Source organism: Camelus ferus, chromosome 14 (assembly GCF_009834535.1).
Source record: "Camelus ferus isolate YT-003-E chromosome 14, BCGSAC_Cfer_1.0, whole genome shotgun sequence".
Taxonomy (NCBI): Eukaryota; Metazoa; Chordata; class Mammalia; order Artiodactyla; family Camelidae; genus Camelus; species Camelus ferus.
Window position 1 is genome coordinate 51,235,048 of NC_045709.1, and position 22,313 is coordinate 51,257,360.

General features: G+C 34.1%; 1 protein-coding gene across 2 annotated transcripts in view; it reads right to left on the reverse strand.

The window, feature by feature from the left end:
* Positions 1–1,316: 1,316 nt before the first annotated feature.
* UCHL3 (ubiquitin C-terminal hydrolase L3) overlaps positions 1,317–22,313 on the reverse strand; it is a 36,510-nt gene continuing 15,513 nt past the window's right edge. Inside the window, exons 7-10 of one of the 2 annotated variants that reach the window (XM_032496863.1) lie at positions 10,996–11,187; positions 6,682–6,757; positions 2,145–2,203; positions 1,317–1,538 (exon numbers count right to left, since the gene is read on the reverse strand). In XM_032496863.1, coding sequence (XP_032352754.1) covers positions 1,455–1,538; positions 2,145–2,203; positions 6,682–6,757; positions 10,996–11,187 — 411 coding nt within the window. In that variant the 3' untranslated portion in view covers positions 1,317–1,454. The remainder of the gene's footprint in view (positions 1,539–2,144; positions 2,204–6,681; positions 6,758–10,995; positions 11,188–22,313) is intronic. The other variant, XM_032496864.1, reaches the window with a different exon arrangement.

Genomic DNA, 22,313 nt, shown 5'->3' on the forward strand with positions numbered 1-22,313 from the left:
TTAGAATAACAGATCCATTCAGCAAGCCACTGCCCTATTACTTTTCCTAAAACATCCCTTAAGTTACTGCCTCAGGCATCTACCCTAACTCAGTGAAGCATGTATAAACATCTACATTCAATTTTATGGGTTCAGAACTTCATTCTGGATCAATCTGGTCTTTCTTCTAACTGCTAAACTCATTCCAACCCATCCCTGCTCTTTTTTTTCTTTTCTTTTTTGAAGTAAAATACAACAACATAACAATTCAGTGAGTTTCAGTAAATGTTTACCTGTGTAACCAATATTCTCCTAAAAAGATAAGGGATATTGCCGTCATACTAGCCCTGTGTTTTAACCTAACTCTGTAAATATTCTTCCACCTTCCCACTGCCCTCTACCTATCCTTTAAGACTCAAGCCTTTTCTTCCTCAGAATACATCCCAAATTCACTCACACATCTCAATCTAAATTACTAATTTTAAGACCCTATCCATCCCACCTCTCACTGACCTCAAGCAGTGGGCTCCTCATGTCTTCTTACCTCCATCCTTATCCCCCTCCCCAATACATTATCCACAGAATAGTCAGTGATCCAAAATTATAAACCAAAACAGAACAATCTCCTGCTTAAAATCCTCCAATGGTTACCATCACATCTGCAATAAATGCAAATGCGCTTTCCTATGTTCCTGTATCAGTAAGCCCCTCCTCTGACCTTCTCTCTTAATATTTTCCCCATTATTTTCAATGCACTGGTCATATGAATCTTTTTTCTGGTACTACAACACAGGGAGACTTGCCTACTTTAGGGACTCTGCATTATTATTCCCTCTGCTCTTCCCCACCACCTTTATATGACTGGCTACTTTGATTCAGAGCTCAACTTCAAAGTTACCTTCACAGAAGCCTTCCCTAACCACAAAAATCTAAAGTATCCACTCAAATCATTCTAACACAAATCCGACTTTAATTTTCTGCATAGCAGCTATTATTGGTATGCATCTTATTAACATCCTTATTATTTGTCTATTCTCACAAGAACATAGCTCCAAGACTATGGAACTTGTCCATAGTGTTCACTGCTGAATTCCAGCACCTAGAAAAGTATCCATTCAGCTCATTAAAAGCAGATGCTAAACGAATGTTTGCTAAATAAATACGTTAACATATATGATATAAGGAAATGATGCCTGTGTCCCAGTACAAAATCTCCCATGAAGTTCAAAGAGAATGAGATATTGCTAGTCATCCAATAACATAAATCCTTCACAAGAAAGAAAGTCGAGAAAAGAACTGCAGCTTTAATTTGGGGCAAAAATAACATAAAACACAGATTAAGTCAAAGTTTAATTCACATAAAGTTTAATCAGTCAAGTTAATGAAAATATCAAAATTTTTGAGTTAGTGTATGGGAGAAGAAATTGAACTTTGTTGCAAATAATACAGTATTTGGTGCTTCCCTTCTGGACAAGCTATGCTGCAGAAAGAGCAATGGCATTGAACCTCAGCTCATCAGGGTCACGTTCCATGAACTTCTTGCAAACTTCTATGGCATCCTACAGGGAAAAAAACATATAACATCTTTTAGATTATAAACATGTGTTTTACTTACAAATGATAAATAAATGTTTGATATTTTCCTAATTCATACCAATTTTATACCATAGACTTCTTTTCTCAAATGAAAAATAAAGGACACCAGAAAAGTGCATGGTTGGTGGCCTCATTTGCTTAGTACAAAAGTATAAGATATAGGAAGCGTTCTTTCTTAAAATGCTTTTGAGAAACTTTTAAACTGAAAATTACATATTTCATTGATTCCAAACCACAAAATTTATTCATAAGTTTCAAAATCTCTAAAATCAGGATCAAGATACAAATGATACCTTAAGGTTAATGAAATATGAGTAAGATATGCAACTCTTTCAATACTATTCTCTTCTTTTCCAAACTTGATACTTGTTCACACAAAGAGCTCTGCACACCTCTTTATCTGCTGTAGATTTTTAAGACTAAATCAATTTTTCTTCTTGGATTTTCTCAAGAGAACAAGGACAAGGAGAAATACAGAGAAATGGTATACCAGTTATCTTTACAGATGTTTTAAAGCTAACAAGAGCATTAATGATACTTAAAGGTGGGCCAGCAAGTTTTATTGTTACCTCTAATAAAGTTTCATCACTAGTTTCCCCGTGGTTAATTGGAAATGGTTTCCGTCCATCTGTGGAAAATAGACAAACAGTTGAATGGTTAGCTGAATGCTCTTTTTTCTTTTCATTTTTTTTTCCTTTTTCCTTTCCTTTCCTCTCCTCTTTTTTCTTTCTTTCAACATATCAACAATTAACATTTATGTGCAGATTTTCCAGCTGACCCCAGAAGTATCCTTAGCCATGGTTTTTGTTTTATGTGGGGTCTAGTCAAGAATCACATATTCTACTTAGTGGTCATGTCTCTCTAGTTTCCCTTAATTAAAATGACAGGATAATGTACTTGCAACTTCCATTCTCCTCTCCCACAGTGAGGCAAAAGTAAAAGATCATATAATATATCCTAAAACAATCATTTTAAGTGTGTGACCTATATTTTTAACACTAAAAGTTATTAGAATCTTGCTTCCATGTTTGAAAGCCTAAATTATCTTCATTAACAGAATTTATTAGAAATAAATACTATTGGCTTTAATGTCCTAAAAAGAATACCCAAAATTAGTAAGTCAGTTTTTTAAAAGTTACAACACACAGAAATATAAAAAATTTTTCTTTACTTTAAAAGCAAAATCAGAAGGCTCCTTAGACTGACATGTTTATACCAATGAAAGGGAGCCACCACAACGTTTGTACATTACGACTGCCAATTATGCCCCAAGGCAGGGGTAGAGAGCAACAATCTAAATAGCCTAGGATTATTTTGCTGACCACCAAAAATAATTATAATCACTTTGAATAAACTAGTACTTTTTCAATACTATGAAAAAAATGAAAAAGTCCAGAATTATGTAAACTCATGCTAAGCCAAAGTTAACTGATACTCTGTATCCAAGTCTATAATTTCAGATGTTTTATAAGCGGCACTTCAACTTCAAGCCCTAAAACACAATCCCCTCTATAATTTCATGGCTTCTAAACATAATAAAAACGTTTGAATCAATACACATACATAGCGATACACTTAGGACTAAAAGATACTACTTTTAAAGAAAAATATGAGTGAAAGTTAACTAAACAAACCAAAAAGCAAAACAGGACAATTATTAAATCTGGAGAAATTTAAAAGTTAAAAAGTACATTTAATTATGGCTCATCTGAGAATAATACTTCTGTAGTCATAAGAATATAAACTATAACAATACTGGAAGAACAGAAAAATGTAAAGTATATGTTTTGTGACTGGGAAGGAAAAGTAAGTAAAGAGGGTGACAAAGGAAAGCTACATTCTTATCTTCATTGTGAGAAGCCAAGGAGTAATACTCAGGTAACCTCTACCTCCAGCCAGGATGAAATAATATTCTGGACTAGTCCTTCCACTGGAAACAACTAAAGAGTTGGACAAACTATCTGAAACAGTTGTTTTTAGACACCGGGGAAGAGGTAGCCCAGAAGTGTTAGGTAAGCCTAACAGTAACGGCAGTTATCTGCCAGCGCAGGAAAGCGGAGCCCAGGCAGCCTCCCGCAGTTTCACTTAGGAGGCCGAGGAGAAAGAGAGCAGAGTTCAAGGAGGCTGAGGCAGCCGGAACGTGCACAATACCAGGAAGAAGGCAGCTACACACTTTGGAGACCTGTTGCTCTCTGCCTGGGCCAGGCCAGGATCAGTGTGCCAGATGGGGGCGGGAAGCTGTGCATCTGGAACTGCGCGTTACGCTGCGGTCGCCAAGAGCTTGTTTATATACCAGGGGAATGGGTAAATCAGAAGTAAACGAAGGATAACGAGATCTAGATTTCTCATGTTCAGAAAAGGAAGTCACAAACATGGAGAACACTAGAATAAATTGTGTAATATTAGATTAGAATTAGAAATGTTGCTCTAAATAAATACTTTCTAATATACAGAGAAACAGATGTATGTGCATACATACCCATATTCACATACATGTGCCTACAAATACAAAGTATATAAATATTTCCTACCTCTGTCCTTTGAGAGGGCCTAAAAGTAATGGTATCTTTTTCTTCTTTTGTGTTAATTTTATTTTTATTTATTTTTTTTTTCACTTAAGTACAGTCAGTTACAGTGTGTCCATTTCTGGTGTACAGCACAATGTCCCAGTCATACATATACATACACATATTTGTTTTCTTATTAGTAATGGCATCTTAGTAGCAATGAGTACATCTAGCACCCAGATCTTGGTTCTAATCATCCTTTTCCAATAAAAGGAACCAGGGCTCCTTGGAGAAGTGGCTAAACACAGAGCTGGTGCATGGAAAATAATAGTTGAGCCAGGGAATGTTCTACTAGAAAGAAAGTACTCAGAGAATGACATGGACAAATCAAAAGGACATATGCCAGGAACTACATGACGCCCTAAGGACAAGGGCTGATAACATATGAACAACTCAGTCCCTTCACCACTAACCTTACTATTAGGTACGGAATGAATACATTAAAGACTATCACTACCCTTTGTTAAATAATTGTCCTGCAGAAATTAACTTGCACCACGTCCACAATCATACAGCCTTGTTTTAAAAATAAGGTTACTTAGAGATGATTTTTTCTTAAAAACCATATGCTGTTCTTTTAACCACTGTTTCCTATTCACTAACTCAACACTCCTCTTGCTCAACATTCCTTTTAAATTTACTAGGAATCCGCATCAGGGCTACCGCAGGTTTCTCTTGCAATGAGTCAGCAACTGCCCATCTTCATTTGCCCCTGTCCTCGAGGACATCTCAAAGATAAAGGCTATTCTTTAGAACTCTGAAATGCTTTAAGCTCATTTAAAGAATGCAATCCCCAAAGGGCTCTAACTCTCCATCAGCCATATTGATCAGTCTTCCTGCTAAAGAATACTTGAACTACACAAGACCTCAGTAGTTCTGCCTTTCTTCTCTGATGCTCTTACTTCAAACTGATTTTAAATTCTTTTGTGCTGACCTTGCATGCTATAAAAGAGAACCAGTGCTTCCTATGTAGCTTACCCTCGATGTATATCTTTCCCTCTACTGCCCTTTTAGCCTCTGAGCTCAGAGAGCTCGCTAAGGAGTCAAACTGAGGTTTTTAGACAACTCGTTCCTTCCTAATCAGATGGTCAGAGATTTTTTCCTCCTGCATGTTGTTTAGATGTGATTGTTTGTTCTATTATTAAGTCTCTCATTCTGAAAGTCACCGTTACTTTTACAGTCTCTGGTTATGGATCACGTTCATTGTTTCTCTGGCCTTTCCTAAATCGAAATTTATTGAAGCCAAGAGAATGTGTCTGGTAAGTCTCAGCACTCCCTTGTGCTTCTAATTCTACTAGTTATTCTTTATTTTTCAAAATCCAGGGCAGAAACTAGCTTCCAGCAATCAGTCAGGCATTTGGAATCCCCAATCCCTTTACATCTTATCTCTATCTAGATTTTAGAGACTGAGTTAACAAAGCACCCTTCCAAACTGCTCTGTGGGGTCTACTGCGTATTCCCGTAACAATGACTTCATTTTAGTTTGATTCCTACTCAAATCACTCTACTATTGTAGACAACCCACAGGCTTGTATACTTCTTAAATACTATGTCCTTTCCTTTCCTGGTCCCTTTTAATGGAGCTACTTTTTAAAAATAAAGTGTATTATTCGGTTGTCATATTTAAAATCCATCTAAATTTTATGGACCACATTTACAGTCACAGTTAAGAGTCCTTTCAGAACTCTTGTCTTTCAGTTAGGAAAATGAAAGTGTAAAGTTAATATTTAACAGCAAATGAGAAGAAAGAGAACTAAAAATCATGGTATCTAGAAACTGAAAAGGATATCACTTTTCTGTTTATTTGGCCTTTTTTAATCCAAGAAGGTCTTGTGGAGAAGGACAAGGAGGCCTTATAAGTACTATCTACTTATAGTAGAAAGAATCATTAACAAGTTTATTCTGTCTGAATGAATCAATTAAAATGATCAGGCTCTCCTCCAAATAGTCCCTGAAGTAATCCACCAATAGTTAAACTTTTTAAAACGTAAGTGCAGGTATAGGCCAAAATACCAAGTAATTAATCATGGGTACTTTGACACATGCCTTAGGGAACTGTTGCCAGAAAACATAGACTCCTGTAAGGGCTTTCTAAAAATCAGATGTGATACAAAGGGATAGAACAAAAGCCTGAAAACTAGCGCTACTCATTACAGAATACAAAAACCAGTCATTATGAATATTATACTATGTTTTATAACTAGCTCCAGGATCAAAACGGTCCATCCAAGACGCTGATAATAACCAACTCAAAAATTTAGTAAAGACTGCTGAAATGATATACAAGAGTTTCCTGTAATGATTTCTACTTTCCTGCTTTGCTAAAATGCAAAAGTGGTATGCAAACATCCTTGAATTATAAGTTACCTGAACACCAAAAATATTTTTATTTTTCCAACTCAATGTCATAAGGTAATCAGTTAATTTAAGTAAATACAATCAATATCAACAGTCATGTTTTTTTTTTCAACAGTCATGTTTATCATAGTCTTTTCCATTTACTATTTCTCTCCCCAGAATAAATTAAAGTATTTCTTACCTAATTCATAGAGGTGCCCATCTACATGAACTAACGCAATAAAATGAAGATCTACTTTTTCATCTATATTTGGTGCCTGGAATAGGAGGGGAAAATACATATTATATATGTTAATCAATCAAGTACATGTAAATACATACAAATAATATTAAATGACATGAGAAACATTTACCCATTATAATTCAAGGCTTAATCTTTGATATGATGGATAAAGAGTGAACAAGCTTACATTTATAACAATGTGCTCACCCATCAACAAAGAAAACACTGACTCAAAGTGCATCTTTCTTAATTTCAACTGATCTAAAAACCTAAAATTGTGTTCACCTGGGAAGCCCCAGCATCTAGCTCAACACCTGTTACACAGTAGATGCACAATGCAAACTTGCCAAAGGAAATGAATGCATGAACTAATCTAATTTTTGAAATTTGAAATAATAACGTTTTTAGAAATTTAACAATAGCCTAAACAGAGTTAAAGAAATTCTTTTCAAATTAAATTTTAAGACATCAAGAAAGTGAGTAATTCCCTTACTGATTTAACCTTGATGATCTCATTTTTTGAGCAAAGCAATGGTTTTAGAATAAAACAAGTATTTTCATTAATCTTAGATTCAAAAAGTTTAAAAATGAATAGAAGCAGGAAAACACCCCAAAAGATGAAAGGAGAAAAGGGGAGCACAAGCAAATTACAATAAAATTAACTTAGCCTATGCTTTTTTCTCTTGCTTTCTTAGTGAACTATCTGAAATTAAAACTATACCTAGGTTTTTTTCAGCTTACCACATTCATCTTGCACAAGCAATATGTGCTCCATTCCTTAGACATTCAAACAACTTATGCAAAGTCAGTACATGATTAAGGGGCACTGTCTACAATACACAGTGACTACACAGTTAATACTAATATCTGTTAGCTATATAGCAAATCTAAACAGTTTTAAATGAAATATAATTACTGTTAAATGCAAGGACAAATTTTAGAGGTAAAAAGTTTTAAAGAGGCACACATCAAATTATGCCTCACATTATTTATTATCCAGTAAGTAACACAACAGTATCTTAACTCTAAAATTTTTATTTTTTCACCTTCAAGCAAGTGTATAATTTTAAGTTTTAAGGAATATGAGGTTTTCAGATGCAGAAATTGAGAGACACAGAATAAACATTGCTCTCTTGGCTTTACTGGATACTTCCAAAACATTTACCGATAGTGACTCACCTAATCTCACATCATTCTTCAGAGATTATTTCCCTCAAATTACGAATGGGAGAAACATAACATAAGTTGTTGTGGTAGACTAGTTCTTCCTAAATTCAACCTAGAACTAAAGAATTCCATAATTGGCAGGAATCAAAGTCATGTGGTTTTACAGCTGCTCCAATTCTAGTCTCCTCTCTACTGGAGCCCCATCTAGTGGTGGCTCCAACAACAGGGAACTGTCACCAGGTTTTCAGGAAGTCCATTACATTTTGACAGTTTTGTTAAAATTATCCCTCGTACTGAGGCAAAAAATGTGTCCCAATATTTTCCATCATCTTTAAAAAAGTCTAATCCCTCTTCAACGTGATATTTCTTCAAACACTTAAAGACAGTGATGAGTTCCCTTATTTTCCTGGTCATAGAATCACAAATTTTAGTGATCACTCAATCCAATACCCTCGTTTTACCAATGACCAGAAGAGAACTCCATTTTCAAAGCTAAATCTAGGCAATTCTACAAATTATAACTTCAATTCTATAACAAAAATACTGGAAGGAATTCTTTACTCAACTAGGAAAGGGGCTTGATTTATTCATTTTAAAACACAGTTTTTCAATAGGATATCAAGTATTTTCAATCTTTTGACCTATTGTGTTTTTAAAATTACTTATCTTAACACAGTCTCTTAAGAATAATACATTTTATAGCTTCTATTTTTCATGTTTTGTCAGTAAATGTAACTGCACTAGAGATAAAAGTAATAAAACTGGAATCAAGAGATCTGACTATGTACCCAACCCCAGTGAGCATGGGTTTCTTATCCGTTTTGAGATTTAAATAAAATGTTTGAAACTATTTAGTAAACTGGTATCATATAAATATTATGCACTATTACACTATTAACACTACATTATCACATGACAGAAATCACTAAATCTAGTTACTCAAAATTGTGGATCATTGTAGCTTTTATCCAAAACTACAAAACCCTAAAGAGGGCATGAAAAGCCTTCAAGCTATTATAAAAGATAAGAAATACTCAAAACTTCCTTCCACAAAACTTCAGTACATGTTACAAGTCTTTTTCTTTGGTCAACTCAACTAGTCAGAGTCTGCAATCTATAATTATCCAATCGCTTAAACATTATTGCACTAAAAACGAGAACAATAAATAAAAAGCAAATTCCAAAAAGTCTTCTGTTTCAAAAAAAAATGACCAATTAATAACAAAAGGCAAAAACCAGAAGCTACAGATTAGAAAATTTTTGCCCATATTTTTATGTTATTTTTTACAAAGTTTCCTAATTTAGGACACAACAGTTCTTACTACCTCAAAGAATTAACAAGTGATATGACAAATCAACTAGATAGAAACTAATTAAATACTAAGTAGAAATTTCAAATTACAAAAAAATATAGTTTAAATTTATGATTGTGGCACTTACTATATGCCAGGCACTGTTCTAAGTGCTTTATAAGAGCTGACCAACTAATTGTCATATAAACCCTACAAGGTAGATAATATAGCTATAGCCATTGTACTCTCAAGAAAACTGAGGCACAGAAGTGTTGTTAACATGCTCTAGGTCACATAGCTAGTAAGTGATAGAATCTGGTTTCCAATCCAGGCAGTGTCATTCTAGAATACATGTTCTTAACCACAAGGCTATTAAAACATTTATGAAGCTATAAAGCAATGGAATTTATATGGAGCAAAGATCAACATTACATAAAAACATACAAAATTGGGAATGCCAATTTTTATGACATGTTCATTTATATTTAGAATGTTTTTTCAGTACAAAGGAACTTATTCCTATTTGGAATCAATTGTGCCCAAGTCAGAATTTACAAAATGAGAGTTTTACTCTATGGCACAGTAGGGAAGCAATAAATATCCAATGGATAAATAAATAAAAATGACAAATGCATGTTGTGACCCAATGAGGATAATGAAACAGAGAGACACCAGTTTGTTGATGACCATACTGATATTTGGTGAAAGCAGATGTTTAAGGAAAAGTGCCAGGACTCCACTTAATAGTTTGAGTACGGCTCCAGGACAGTAAATAAGGGGAAGGAAAGAATGTTTAACATCAACTTTTAATTTTGTTTAAGCATTAAAGTACGTGTAATCAGACTTCCTCTGGCTTCAAAAGTCACCATGATTTGCCGAAGTGTGAAGTTTCTTATAAATGTATGCCATACACCAAATCTTTCAGATGTAGCACTTCTAGGTAGGCTCTGCCAAACTACAGGCATTGTCACTCATTTTCTAAAACATCAGAAAGACAAGAGTTGTAGTTGCCTAATCCTGCATTTTATTTCAATTTATGAGCATTGTTAGAATTCCATCATCAGTCTCAACATTTAAGATAATATAGCAAGATTATAAGAACAAATGTACTTTTTAACAGTCTGCTAATATTACCAACCTAGGAAGGAGAAATTATAAAATTTATGGGAAGCCTATATCAATTCACAAGGGCAAAATCTTCACCTCCTACTTGGAAAAGATCTTTAGAAACTGAATAGGCAGGGAAGATTGGATCAAGATTAAACCAAGTACCTGAGCCACCTCAGGGAATAAAATAGCTTAGATGAAACACCCTACACCATGAGGGATTAGATTAAGGACAGAGTAAGTAAAGTAACCCCAAGCATGACAAGAGACTAATGTCATGTTCAGAAACATGAAAAAAAAAAAAAAAAAGTAAGAGATGGCAAAGAACTCAGAAGGTACACAGCATTTGTTGACCTGAGTCAACTAAATGAAACTGGAAAGATGAAAGGTAAGAGAATATACATAGTCACTTTAACAACTGACAGGAACTTAAACGTTATCATGAATGTCGGTCAGCACTCACCAAGAGGCAGGGACCCTTATGTCGGCCAGATATGGGGTGGAAAGATGGATGTTCACCAAGGCACTGGTGAAAGTCAAGCTGGACTGCAAAGCACAGAGGTATGCTTGCAATCTTACTGGGGGAGAACAAGCTAATGACTGATGAACCAAGAGAAAAGCACTCTGAAGACTGAAGAAGTTTAAGGGAAAAAAAATGGACTGCCCTTGTCACTGGAAGAAGAGATGGAAGATTGACTACACTTACAACAGAATGGAGACCCAAAGATGGTAGGCGTAAGAAGGGTCGCCAGCGACGAAGACGGAGAGATGGACTGGTAGCCTTTGCAGGGCCTACATGGTTACGTTTGACCCAGGGCAGGGATGCATGGTGACACAATGATGAGGCCTTCGTTCTGCAGTGGCTAGAATGAGGCTGTGATGAGGATGGCGAGGAGGACTACATAATTGAAAAAGAGAACATTTTACTTAGACCACGTTACTGGGCGATCATTTATTCTTAAAAGCAACGTATGGTCACACTTGGATTTATATGGCCTAGTACTTTTAATCAACTATAATCTAGAAAAGGATTGTAAATGAGTGTCAGTTAAAGGCATGTAAAGTGGAAGCATATAACCAAGATATCAGGTTACATTCCAGAGCTTCTGTAAGTGCACATCTAAAATATTTACATATCCTCATTTGCATAGCACAGACTCATGGAATTGATTATTTGAAAGCCATGAAAGCAGAATTATTAGATCAAACTGTTTTTTTTTTTTAAAGAACACACACACACAAAATGTGTAACACATACAAAACACCCAAAGAACTATGTATAAAAGAAAACGTATGGTGACAGGCATCGGTAAAAGAATTCCTTAGAAGGAGTAAGCTCTAAGGAATAAAAAACCACTTTAAAATATAGAGGAGTGAAATAAATGCCTCAGAAGCTGATGTCGCGCATAAACTGTCCTCTCACTTAGGCTGACAAGTTAAATGGAAACTATCATGGCCTATTAGCCATCTTTAAGCAAAAAAAAATTATGTTAAAATATGTATCACTTATTTCGTGCCAGGCAGTCTTTTAAGCACTTTATATTTATCAATTCATTTCATCTCCCAGTGACAGTTACCCCATGTGACAGTTACTGTAATTATTCTCACTTTACAAATGAGGAGTCCGAGCACAAAGAGATTAAGTAACAGGACCCAGCAAGTGGCAAAGCTGGGATTCAAACACAGGAAATCTGGTTCTAGACTCCAGGGATCTTAAGCACTATGGTGTATAGCTTAAGTGGCCAAGAAAAAGATGTTTATATTAATTTATTAGACTAGATTCCAATAAAGAGAGGAGTAATCTTCTTAAAATTAGATATTTTGAGTCACCCTTTCAAACACTATTATACCATAAAGGGTGAATTGAACCCAACAGTTCTCCAAGACATGCACATGCTAATAATAACAAACTTATTAATGGTAATCCCAATGATAATTTTGTAACTGTCACCTCCAATAAATAACATCAGTGCATGAAATTCAATTTAAAGCAGTATGACAAAATTATAATCACTTATAACGATAGTAAGCAGCAGCCATAGGAATAGTGATACAAGTCCTTAGTGATAATGGATTTCACTAACTATTCTCTTTAGGAAAATGAAGATTTCCCTAAATAATTTCTAACACTCATTCAACCCTGAAAATTCTATGATTCTACTTAATACTTTTAATCTATGTGAACAATACAGTAACCTAAAATAAAGTTATCGTTGTGAAGACAGTTTTAAAAACATGTTTATGAACACTTTAGTTCCTTATAATTAGAATCAATTAATTAGAAATACATAAATAAATCCTATACTTGGCTCTATATGGGAACAAAGGTATGTATAATAAAGTGTCTGCTCTCACAGACACAGTCTAATAGAAGTTTGTCATATTCAACCTGACTACATTTAAATAAGAGAAAGAGAGGAAAGAATGGGGAAGAAAAAAAGGGAAATAGATGAAGAGGAGAAAGAAATGGAGTAAAGGAAGAGAGGGAGGGAGAAGTGACTGAGTAGTGGAGAAAACAAAAATTTTCTAAGCATCTGGGGAGAGAGAGAGAGATTACTAAACCAGAACTAGAACTAAACAGGCACACTGAAAGAATGCACAGGGTTTGGGCAGGCAAAATGGGAAAGGTATTCCTCACCAATAATTCGGTGTGAGGAAAAGAAATAGGTACGGGGAGTACATGTTCAGAGGACTAGACTGTCAGGTCTGGGATGTGACTTTACCCTCTCAATCTAAGAAGTGATCCTGTTACATTTTCATGGGCACTGGCAGAAGACAGGAGACTCCCAGGTCAGAGAAAAAGGACTTTCCTCATAGCACAGCAAGGAGCGCCATCATCACTATGTTTGTGTCGGTTCACACAGGGCGACACAGAGGGCCCAGATGGATGGCTGCACACACAAGGGGCTGCCATACTGGAGAGGTAGGTACACTGCGCTTGGGGAAACTGATGTCTTACAACAAGCAGTAAGCAAACCTGCTCTCTGTTCTGAAGGCAGACATGACCTCATCCCTGACTGTTGCTCATTGTGAGAAAAGGGCTTTCTGACTTCTGGTATGATGGCCCTCTTCTTTTGCCACTTTTGAAGAATGTATTTTAAAACATTTAAAAAAATTTTTAATAAATAAGTTCATACTGTACAGCACAGGGAACTATATTCAATATCTTGTAGTAATCTATGGTGAAAAATAAAATGAAAACAAATCTATGTATGTTCATGTATGACTGAAGCATTGCGCTGTATACCAGAAATTGACATAACATTGTAAATGGACTATACTTCAATAAAAATGAAAAAAAGAAATTTTTTTAAATTTACAGAGAGCTACAAAAATAAAAATAGTACAGGAAACACCCAGATTTACCTATGACATTTTACCCCAATTTGCTTTATCATCTGTACTTACACTCTCTCTCTACATAGCTTTTTATCCTGAACCATTTGTGGGTGAGTTATATATATCTCTCTCGAGATATATATCATGGTCCTTTACCCCTAAATGCTTCAATAATTCCTAAGCCTAAGAAAATTCTCTAACATAATGGCAGTTATCATCTTGGCAATTTTACATAGATATAATTCTTTTGTCTAACCTTCCATCCACATTTTAATTTTGTCAGTTGATCCATTCATGTCCTTTGTAGTATTTCCCCTCAGGTTCAAATCTGGGAGCAGATATTGAATTGATTTGTATCCTTTAACCTGGAGCATTTTCAACAGCCTTGGTCTTTCATGACATTACCACACAGTCTCTTTCCCCCCTTTTTTTAATAACAGTTTTCTACATTAAAAACCCATACTTTCTTTAAATACAGACATTTATACTTCTTCCTTCCAACCAATATGCCCTCTATTTCTTTTTTCTTACCTTACTGCATTGGCTGTGGGACCTCTAGAATAATGAATTTCACTGATTTTTACTTTTAATTATTTCTTCTGCTTGCTTTGGGTTTAATTTGTTTTTTTGCTACCTTAATATAAAAACTTAGATCCCTGACATGAAGCTTTTATTATTTTCTACCATAAGCATTTAGTGCTATAAATTTTTCTCTAATCCCTGCCTTTTCTTTTCTGCTATAAGCATTTCATGTTAGATTTTACTCTAATACCAGCTTTAGCTATAACTTGTAAATTTTGATACATTTAAATTTTTTCATTCAATTCAAAATGTTTTCTAATATCCAAGCCTTTTTTTAGAAACCAAAATTGATGCTCAAAATGTTTCGTAATTTCCTTTGTAACTTCCTCTTTGATCCGCGACCTATTCAGAAGTGTGTTGTTTAATTTCTACGTACATGGAAAATTTCCAGATAATTTTTTCTGATTTCTAACTTAATTCTATTATAGTTAGAAAACATTCTTCATGTAATTTAAATTTTTTAAAAAGTTGTTAAGATTTATTTTCTGATCCAGGATATGGCCTATCCATGCGCACTTAAAAATAACACTCAGCTGTTGCTGGATGGAGTTTTCCATGAATGTTAACAGGGCCAAGTAGATTATGTTGTTCAGGTCTTTTACGTTCTTATTCTCTTTCTCTACTTGTTCTACCAATTACTGAGAGGAGTGCTGAAATCTCCCAACTATAATTGTGAATTTGTCTATTTCTCCCTTCAGTTTTATCAGTGTTTGCCTTATATTTTTAAAGGCTTTGTTTTTAACCACATACACAAACTTTATGTTATATGTATATTATGTGTTCTTGGTGAATTGTCCTACTTATTCTATTGTAATGTCCTTCTTGATCACTGGTAATACTCCTTATTCTGTAGTCTACTTCATCTAATGTTGATATAGTTATCCCAGCTTTTTTTGTTGTTGTTACTTGCATTGTATACCTTTTCCCATTCTTTTAATCTCAATCTTTCCATGTCTTTATATTTAAAGTGACTTTCTCTTGGAGAATATATAATTGAGTCTTGCTTTTTTAACCAATGTGATCATCTTTCTTTCAATTTGTATTTATATTTAGACCATTTGCATATTACTAGTTTCATTTAACTATGAATGTGGTTATATTAAAACTTATCATCTTACGCCTGTTCTTTGTTCCTTTTTTGCCTTTTGGGGGGTTATTTTAGTGATTCTGTTTTATCTAATTGTTAATGTTTCTTTTTACCTTTTTCAGTAATTGCCCTAGGATTTACAATTTTTATCTTTACTCACAGTGTTCCTTCAAATAATATTACATCGCTTCATATGTAGTGTTAAGAATAGCAGAATTATCCCAATTTCTTCCTCCCATCTGCTACACTATTGTCATATATTTTCTTTTCATATGTGCTATAAAGTTATAATACACAGTTATTATTTTTACTTAAGACACTTAATCATCTTTTAGAACAATTTAAAAAAATATTTATTTTATATTTACCTTCACTTGTTCCATTTCCAGTGCTCTCCAATTCTTTGTGTAGATTCAAGTTGTAGTGCAGGTAAGCTTGTAATGAATTCTCTCAGTTTTTGCTTATCTAAAATACTTCCTCCTTTATTTCTGAATGGCATTTTTGTTCCATCTAATTCTTTCAGCATTTTAAAAATATGATTCCATTATTCTGGCTTGCATAATTTCTGATGCGAAGTCTGGCATAATTCTTATCTTTGTTCCTTTGTATCTAATGTGTCTTTTTCCTCTGGCCACACTGAACCCAGGACCTCGTACATGCTAAGCATGTGCTCTACCACTGAGCTATATCCACCCCTAGTTATTTTAAAATGCATCTGACAGTTCCAACATCTGGATCAAATCTGAGTCTGATTCTATTGATTGCTTTGTCTTGTGATAGTATGTTATTCTTCTTTTCTTCTTTGTCTTATAATTTTTGGTTAAAAGCCATACAGCGTGTGGAGAAGCATGCAGAGATAAAAACTATGCCTGGAAATGGGCATGCCTCCTCTTCTGCTAGGAATTTAGGGTGTACAGTTGAGTCAGTCTAGTTAGGAGCTGTGCTGTTTGGTTTTGTTTTTGTATGGTTACCCTCAGCAAATCCCCAGCTTAAAGTTCGTCTGGCATTACCGTGTGCTGAGGGGAGGAGCTGGGTTGTTGAGTGCCTTCTATTTCAATGTCCTTGTTCCACCCAGAGCTTTAGGATTTTTCTCAGAGTCTATGCCTCAGAGATGGTCTCTCTTCATGATCTCAGCCCACTCCATACTTCTGACACTTGTTTTTGGTGCTTGCTGGTCTAAGGGTGGGAAGGTGGAGGCATTCTTTGTGGAGCTGGTTCAGCCTCCATCACAGGTAGGCTGTCTGTACCTAGATATCAAGGACAAGGCCTCCTAAGGGATCCTTCCTTCCCTCCCTCCATTGATTTCTGTCATAGGAATTCCCCGCCCTCCCCGAAGGGATAGTTTTATCTGTTCCCTTCTCCAGGGAAGGTTTTCTGTCTCAGTATCATTAGGTTTTATTCCACAGGGGAGAAGAAAAAGTAAAAGCTGCTTCCTTCCCTCAGGCCTGTATCTTAGGGCTCTCTTGCCTCGTCCCTAGTTTAGCTCATAAATACCTAGTGAGGTCTGTGGAGAGTGGATGTGAGTTCCCCTTTGGGGATGCTTTCAGGGATTTTATAGTATGCTAGCCTATACTTGGCCTTTAGCAATTTGTTAAAATTTTTATTTATAAAACTGTTATTTATAGAAAAAATCATATTCTTCACATTGCTTTTTTCACTTTTCATATACTTAGAGCATCTATCCACCTCAATACACTGTATCTGCATTATTTTTCATTACAACATATTATTCCTTAAATAGAAATACCATAAAAACACTACTGCATCTTTACCTTATTTCTAGTTTTCTACAGTTATAAACAAAGGTGTAATAAATATATTCACACAGGTATCTTTGTATGCTCATCAGTCAACAATAATAAAAGCTAACACTGAGTGCTTACTATCACACAGCAAATGTTCTAAATGATAGATGCTATGCATTCTCATGATTCTAATAAGGTAGAAATTATGATCATTTCTATTTAAAGGTGAAGATATCATTTTTGCTCAAACACTACCAGATTATCTATGAGTGATTTTAATCCTCTTTTTGCTCATCATGTTTTCCATATATAAGAGGGAATGGAAAAAAAAAAAAAAAGAATATGTTCAAAAGCACACTCTGCTGAGTGAGTTCCATACATCATGGTTTGTGTAGGTATGCATGTTTCTATCTGGCAATTTTTCTACAACATCAAATATGAGATGGTACATTACTGAATTATAACTAACTTACTTGTAACTACCTCATAACTTTCCTTGCTCTTAGGCAGGAAGAGCTTTCCTCCACTATCTTTTTGCCTAAGTAACCCAACATTCTAAATATTGTTTTTCGTAAATAAATGAATATGTTGAGATGTTAAACATTAAAACCAGTAATTCTAAGGTTTTACTCTAGTTATATTTATTCTACCTCCTAATGCTAAATGAACACTATACATATTTTCTCCAACAGTATAATTTGTAAAGATAATTAAATTCATATTATAGGCATTATTGTGTACATCATAAATTTTTAAAATTCCAATAAAAGTTTATATGATAATTCAGAAAAAGACTTTCAAATCATTTTAAGACATGAAAGGACTTTGATATGAAGTGTGCTATTATGGAATTTAAAAATTCCTGTGCTTTCTCTTAGAATTACAAAGGTTAAAGACACATACACCAAGTTTTAAATTTTCCTAATATTAGCTGTTAATGCAATTACCTAAGTAACTAAGCTAGCCTTGCTTTCTTTCAAATATGAAAATTTAAACTGTGAGCTGAATCCTGAGACTAAACATCCACTTTGCTTTTCATACTAATTGGAAAAGATCAAGTATCACAGTTTATTCTTGAGTTTTTCAGAAGATCTTAATAAAAAGCTCACTTTCTGGAACGTCTGAATAAAGAACTCACTTCCTCAGTTTTCAGTTCTGGTGGAGAAATCTAAAATTGTTAAAAATTATGTATTTCATTAGAATTATTAATAACATCAATGTCTGTCAGGACATTAATACTAAATCTGTGCCGCGGCTGCTTAGTGTGTGGTATTGTAACAGTATAATGTGACCACATATACACCACTTCACAGGCAGTATAAACCTGTCTCTTCATTACAGTTTGGAAAAACTCAGAATAGGCTTTTTAAAAACCCTAGGAATTAAATGTTTTGCTCTTCAGAAAGAACTTTAAGGAGTTCAATATATTATATTTGCATGAAGGAATTCGGCATAGACACTCACTTTTAAGCATTCTGATTCTGACTTAAATCTTCTCAGAGCTTAAAAAAAATATAGAATGAGCTATGTGGATACAGTCCATAAGCATCATGACAGTGTTAGGGTTTTTAGAGGCACAAGGACTTAGTTGACTTGCCCCAAACTATATAACCAGTGACTCTCAAAGCCAGAGGAAGAACCCATGACTCCTGGCTCCAATTTCAGTGTTTTCATTACACACAAAGCCACCTTCCCATCAACTGTCAACTAACTGATTCACAGAGGCAAACATATTATGATCTCTACCCTTATTCCCCAAACAATCAACAATTCAAATCTATTTTTCAAACTTATAACTAGTTTAGAAAAATCCAAAATACTGGGGTCCTAAAAGGCCAAATTACTTTTCCTTCACAGTTAATGTGCATGTCACTTTGTATATGAAAAAAACAATTTAACAACTCTTTAAACTGTTTAATAATAACCACAAAATTAGAAATGCCATGAAAGCTTAACAAAAAGATTCAAACCTTTAATAAAAAGGTGCAAAGAATATCTAAAAAGCCAAATTACTTTTCCTTCAAGTTAATATACATGCCTCTGTGTGTATGAAAAAATGAAGAGATTACTCTTTAAACTATTTAATAATAACCAAAGAATTAGAAATGCTGTAAAAGCTAAAGTGAAATGGTGAAGGAAGACCTTTTAACAAAGGGGGCAAATAGTACTTCTCTATTAAGAAATCAAGTGTTTGGTAGTTTTTTCCAAGTGCTTAAACCTAAGTTATTCTAAAATGTTAAAATTAAGTAAGTAGATTTTGGGTTACACCCAAAAAGTTTCCTCATTTAAATGGGCATCCTATTATTAAGAAAAAAAAATTATAACGAGGTAATTTCCTAAATACAAAGAGATTATTAGCTGGTAGATACTTAAAATAATTACTGTTTTCCCAAAATATAGATAACATAATTAGCAAAAGACTGTGTTTGGTTTGTGGGTAAGATTTTATGTTTAATATAAGGAAAAACCTACTACTGTGTAAGAACTAACTCAGATATAGGGCAACAAAGGGCAAAGTATTCAGCACAACTCTGAATAGTCATTTACAATTCATTACATATTTGCGTAATTATTACCTATATCTAACTTTGCTTTTAGGACAAAAAATTTTTAAATCTTAAAAACTTCACTTCATTTTTGTTTGTCTTAGTAATTTTGATTTATCTTTAAATTTTATTGCCTTACGAGCACAGGCAGTACTTACTAGCTGTATGACCTGGGACAAGTTAGAAACTTCTTAGTCCTCCAGTCTGTAAAATGGGGTAATATCTATCTTAAGGAATTGAGAAGATTACAGTCGGATACATACAGTGCTTAGTATAATGCCTACCACATAAGATGCATTCAGTAAATGATAACCATCATTATAGTAAGATGAGAGACATACTTCTAAAAGTAAGAATTAAGAAGATGAGAATACTTGGAAACTGACAAGCACTTCAATTTCCATTGCATTCACCCATAAATGACACTTGAGAATAGCCATGACTGACACTGTAGCACCCAAAAATGATTCCCAATGTTTCCTGCAACCCCAGGTATCTCATGGTGAGAATCTTTTGGCTTGAATACCTACAAAATCATTTCTCTTATTGACCTGTTGATAAACTATGTACTTAATCATAACAATTAAATTTACACTATTTCTAGAAGACATGTCCTTTCAAACTTTAGAGATACCACTGAGACTAAAAATTGGCATATTGAAAGGAATAAACTTAGGAACATCTCTAGGGTTGCCAAAAGCTATGAAAATAAGATTATAAATGGTGCATACATGCATGAGGGCATGTACACATATATAAAACTTCAAAAGTTTAAAATCAAAATTATAAATTAATTCTAAATGGACCTCTGGAGATTTGACTAGATTTCAGTATAACACATTGAATTACACTAAATTTGAGGTCCAAATTTAAAATAGAAAAGTAAAACCAGATACATGCAAAAGATGCAAACTTTCCTACAAAGTATCCATGTTCAGTTGGCAAAGAAAAAGTGAAACATGGGCTAGATATCAAAATACACAAAATACCACTACATATTCCATGGAAAACGGCAAATTTCTTCACTTTGCTCACCTAATAAATCAAGATGCCCACAGATTTCTAAATATTCTTTAAAGACTTTTTCCCTTACTGGTTTAATAACTGTTATTTTCTCCCTTCCATTTATAATTCTCCGTGTCAGAAATCACTATTAATATAATGATCTATATCTCTACATATGACATTAAACTCAAGCTTACCATTGTTAAGCTGGCCAAACTAAGCCCCCAAAATTCTATTTTTTACAATTTGAGAGTAGTGCAAATAAGATTCTTATTTACTATAAATGAAAAAAAAAAACTTAAACCTTAACATAACACTTTGTTTTGGAAAATTGTGGTTTAAAACAAAACAAACAGAAAAACCCACCATCCCCCAATACAACCTCAATTCTATTTTTATTGCTGAAGACATTTTTAGATAGAAGAGTCACATATAGGCAGGCCTGGAAGAGTAAACTGATTAATTCAATATAAGAATTTACTCTAAAATAATAGTAGTTATTTTCCAAAGCCCTGATATTGAAGAAAAGAAGGAGACAATGAAGAAGAAAGAATAAAAATGAAAAAAAAAAGACTATTTTGATCTGTTTAGTCCAAAATACTTGTTAACCTAAGAAAGGGATGAGAAGTGTAAATTGGACAGAGTAGTAGCTACAGTCTTAACCCTTTCAACAACTAATTTAACCCATTTATACATCATTTATTTTCAAGTGATATTAGATAAAGAAGAGTTGATTACATGGATGGAGACACAATGTCACCGCTTGAAAACAGAGGAAACAAAAAAGAACCATTTTAATACAATCTCCCCAACTATGAATAATCCTAACTTGCACTCCCTCCTTCAAACTGAGCTCCCCCATTCAACTCCACACATACTCTCTAAACTGGCCTCTGTTCAGGGAATGATGTACAGAAAAAATGATGACAACGAAAGAAGGGAGACAGAGGCAAAAGTATAAGGAGCTAGACAGAAGTTCCAGATCATTTCTCAATTTTAAGAATGAAATAAAATGAAGTTGCCCCACAAAAGATGTACTTTATATCTTGTTGGAATGCAATAAAGAAAGTGAGGTATGGAAAATAAATGAAAAAAGAAAAAAGAAAGATTAGAAAGGTGCAATTTCTGATTTCTTTACAAAACTAAAAAACTTAAGGTACATGATACTTTTCATCAGAGTTCCATTTACTGTTCCCATCTGAGTCTCCCAAGATAATCAGGAACCTAAAACATACATTATATAAGAACCAAGTTTCTTCCTAATATCTTCAGCTTTTTCAAAGTTAAGGAAAAAAGAAAATAAATCCCCAAAGAAGGAAAATAAATGTGAGCATCTTAACTCCCTGTAATTCTAACATAATCAATACAACTAAAAACAATACTTGAGTAAAATGCCATGCAAACTATGCTTTTATACATCAAATGAAGATGAAACCTGACACTTTTTCCCCCTGCTGACAGTCTGCACAGATCGGGCCAAAAAAGCCAACTAAATACACACTTACACATTCGATTTATCTTAAATTGTGAATATATATACATGAACACATACTTAAAATCAGAATGTACCCATTGCTTACCCAACAGTCAAACTTTCTCTTACAGGACAACACTAACTACAATAGAGATTACATATTTCATTGTAAATTAATTACAATTTAATTTCATGATTTAAATTCATTTCATAAACGTTTACAAAAGATCTTCAAATGGTCATTAG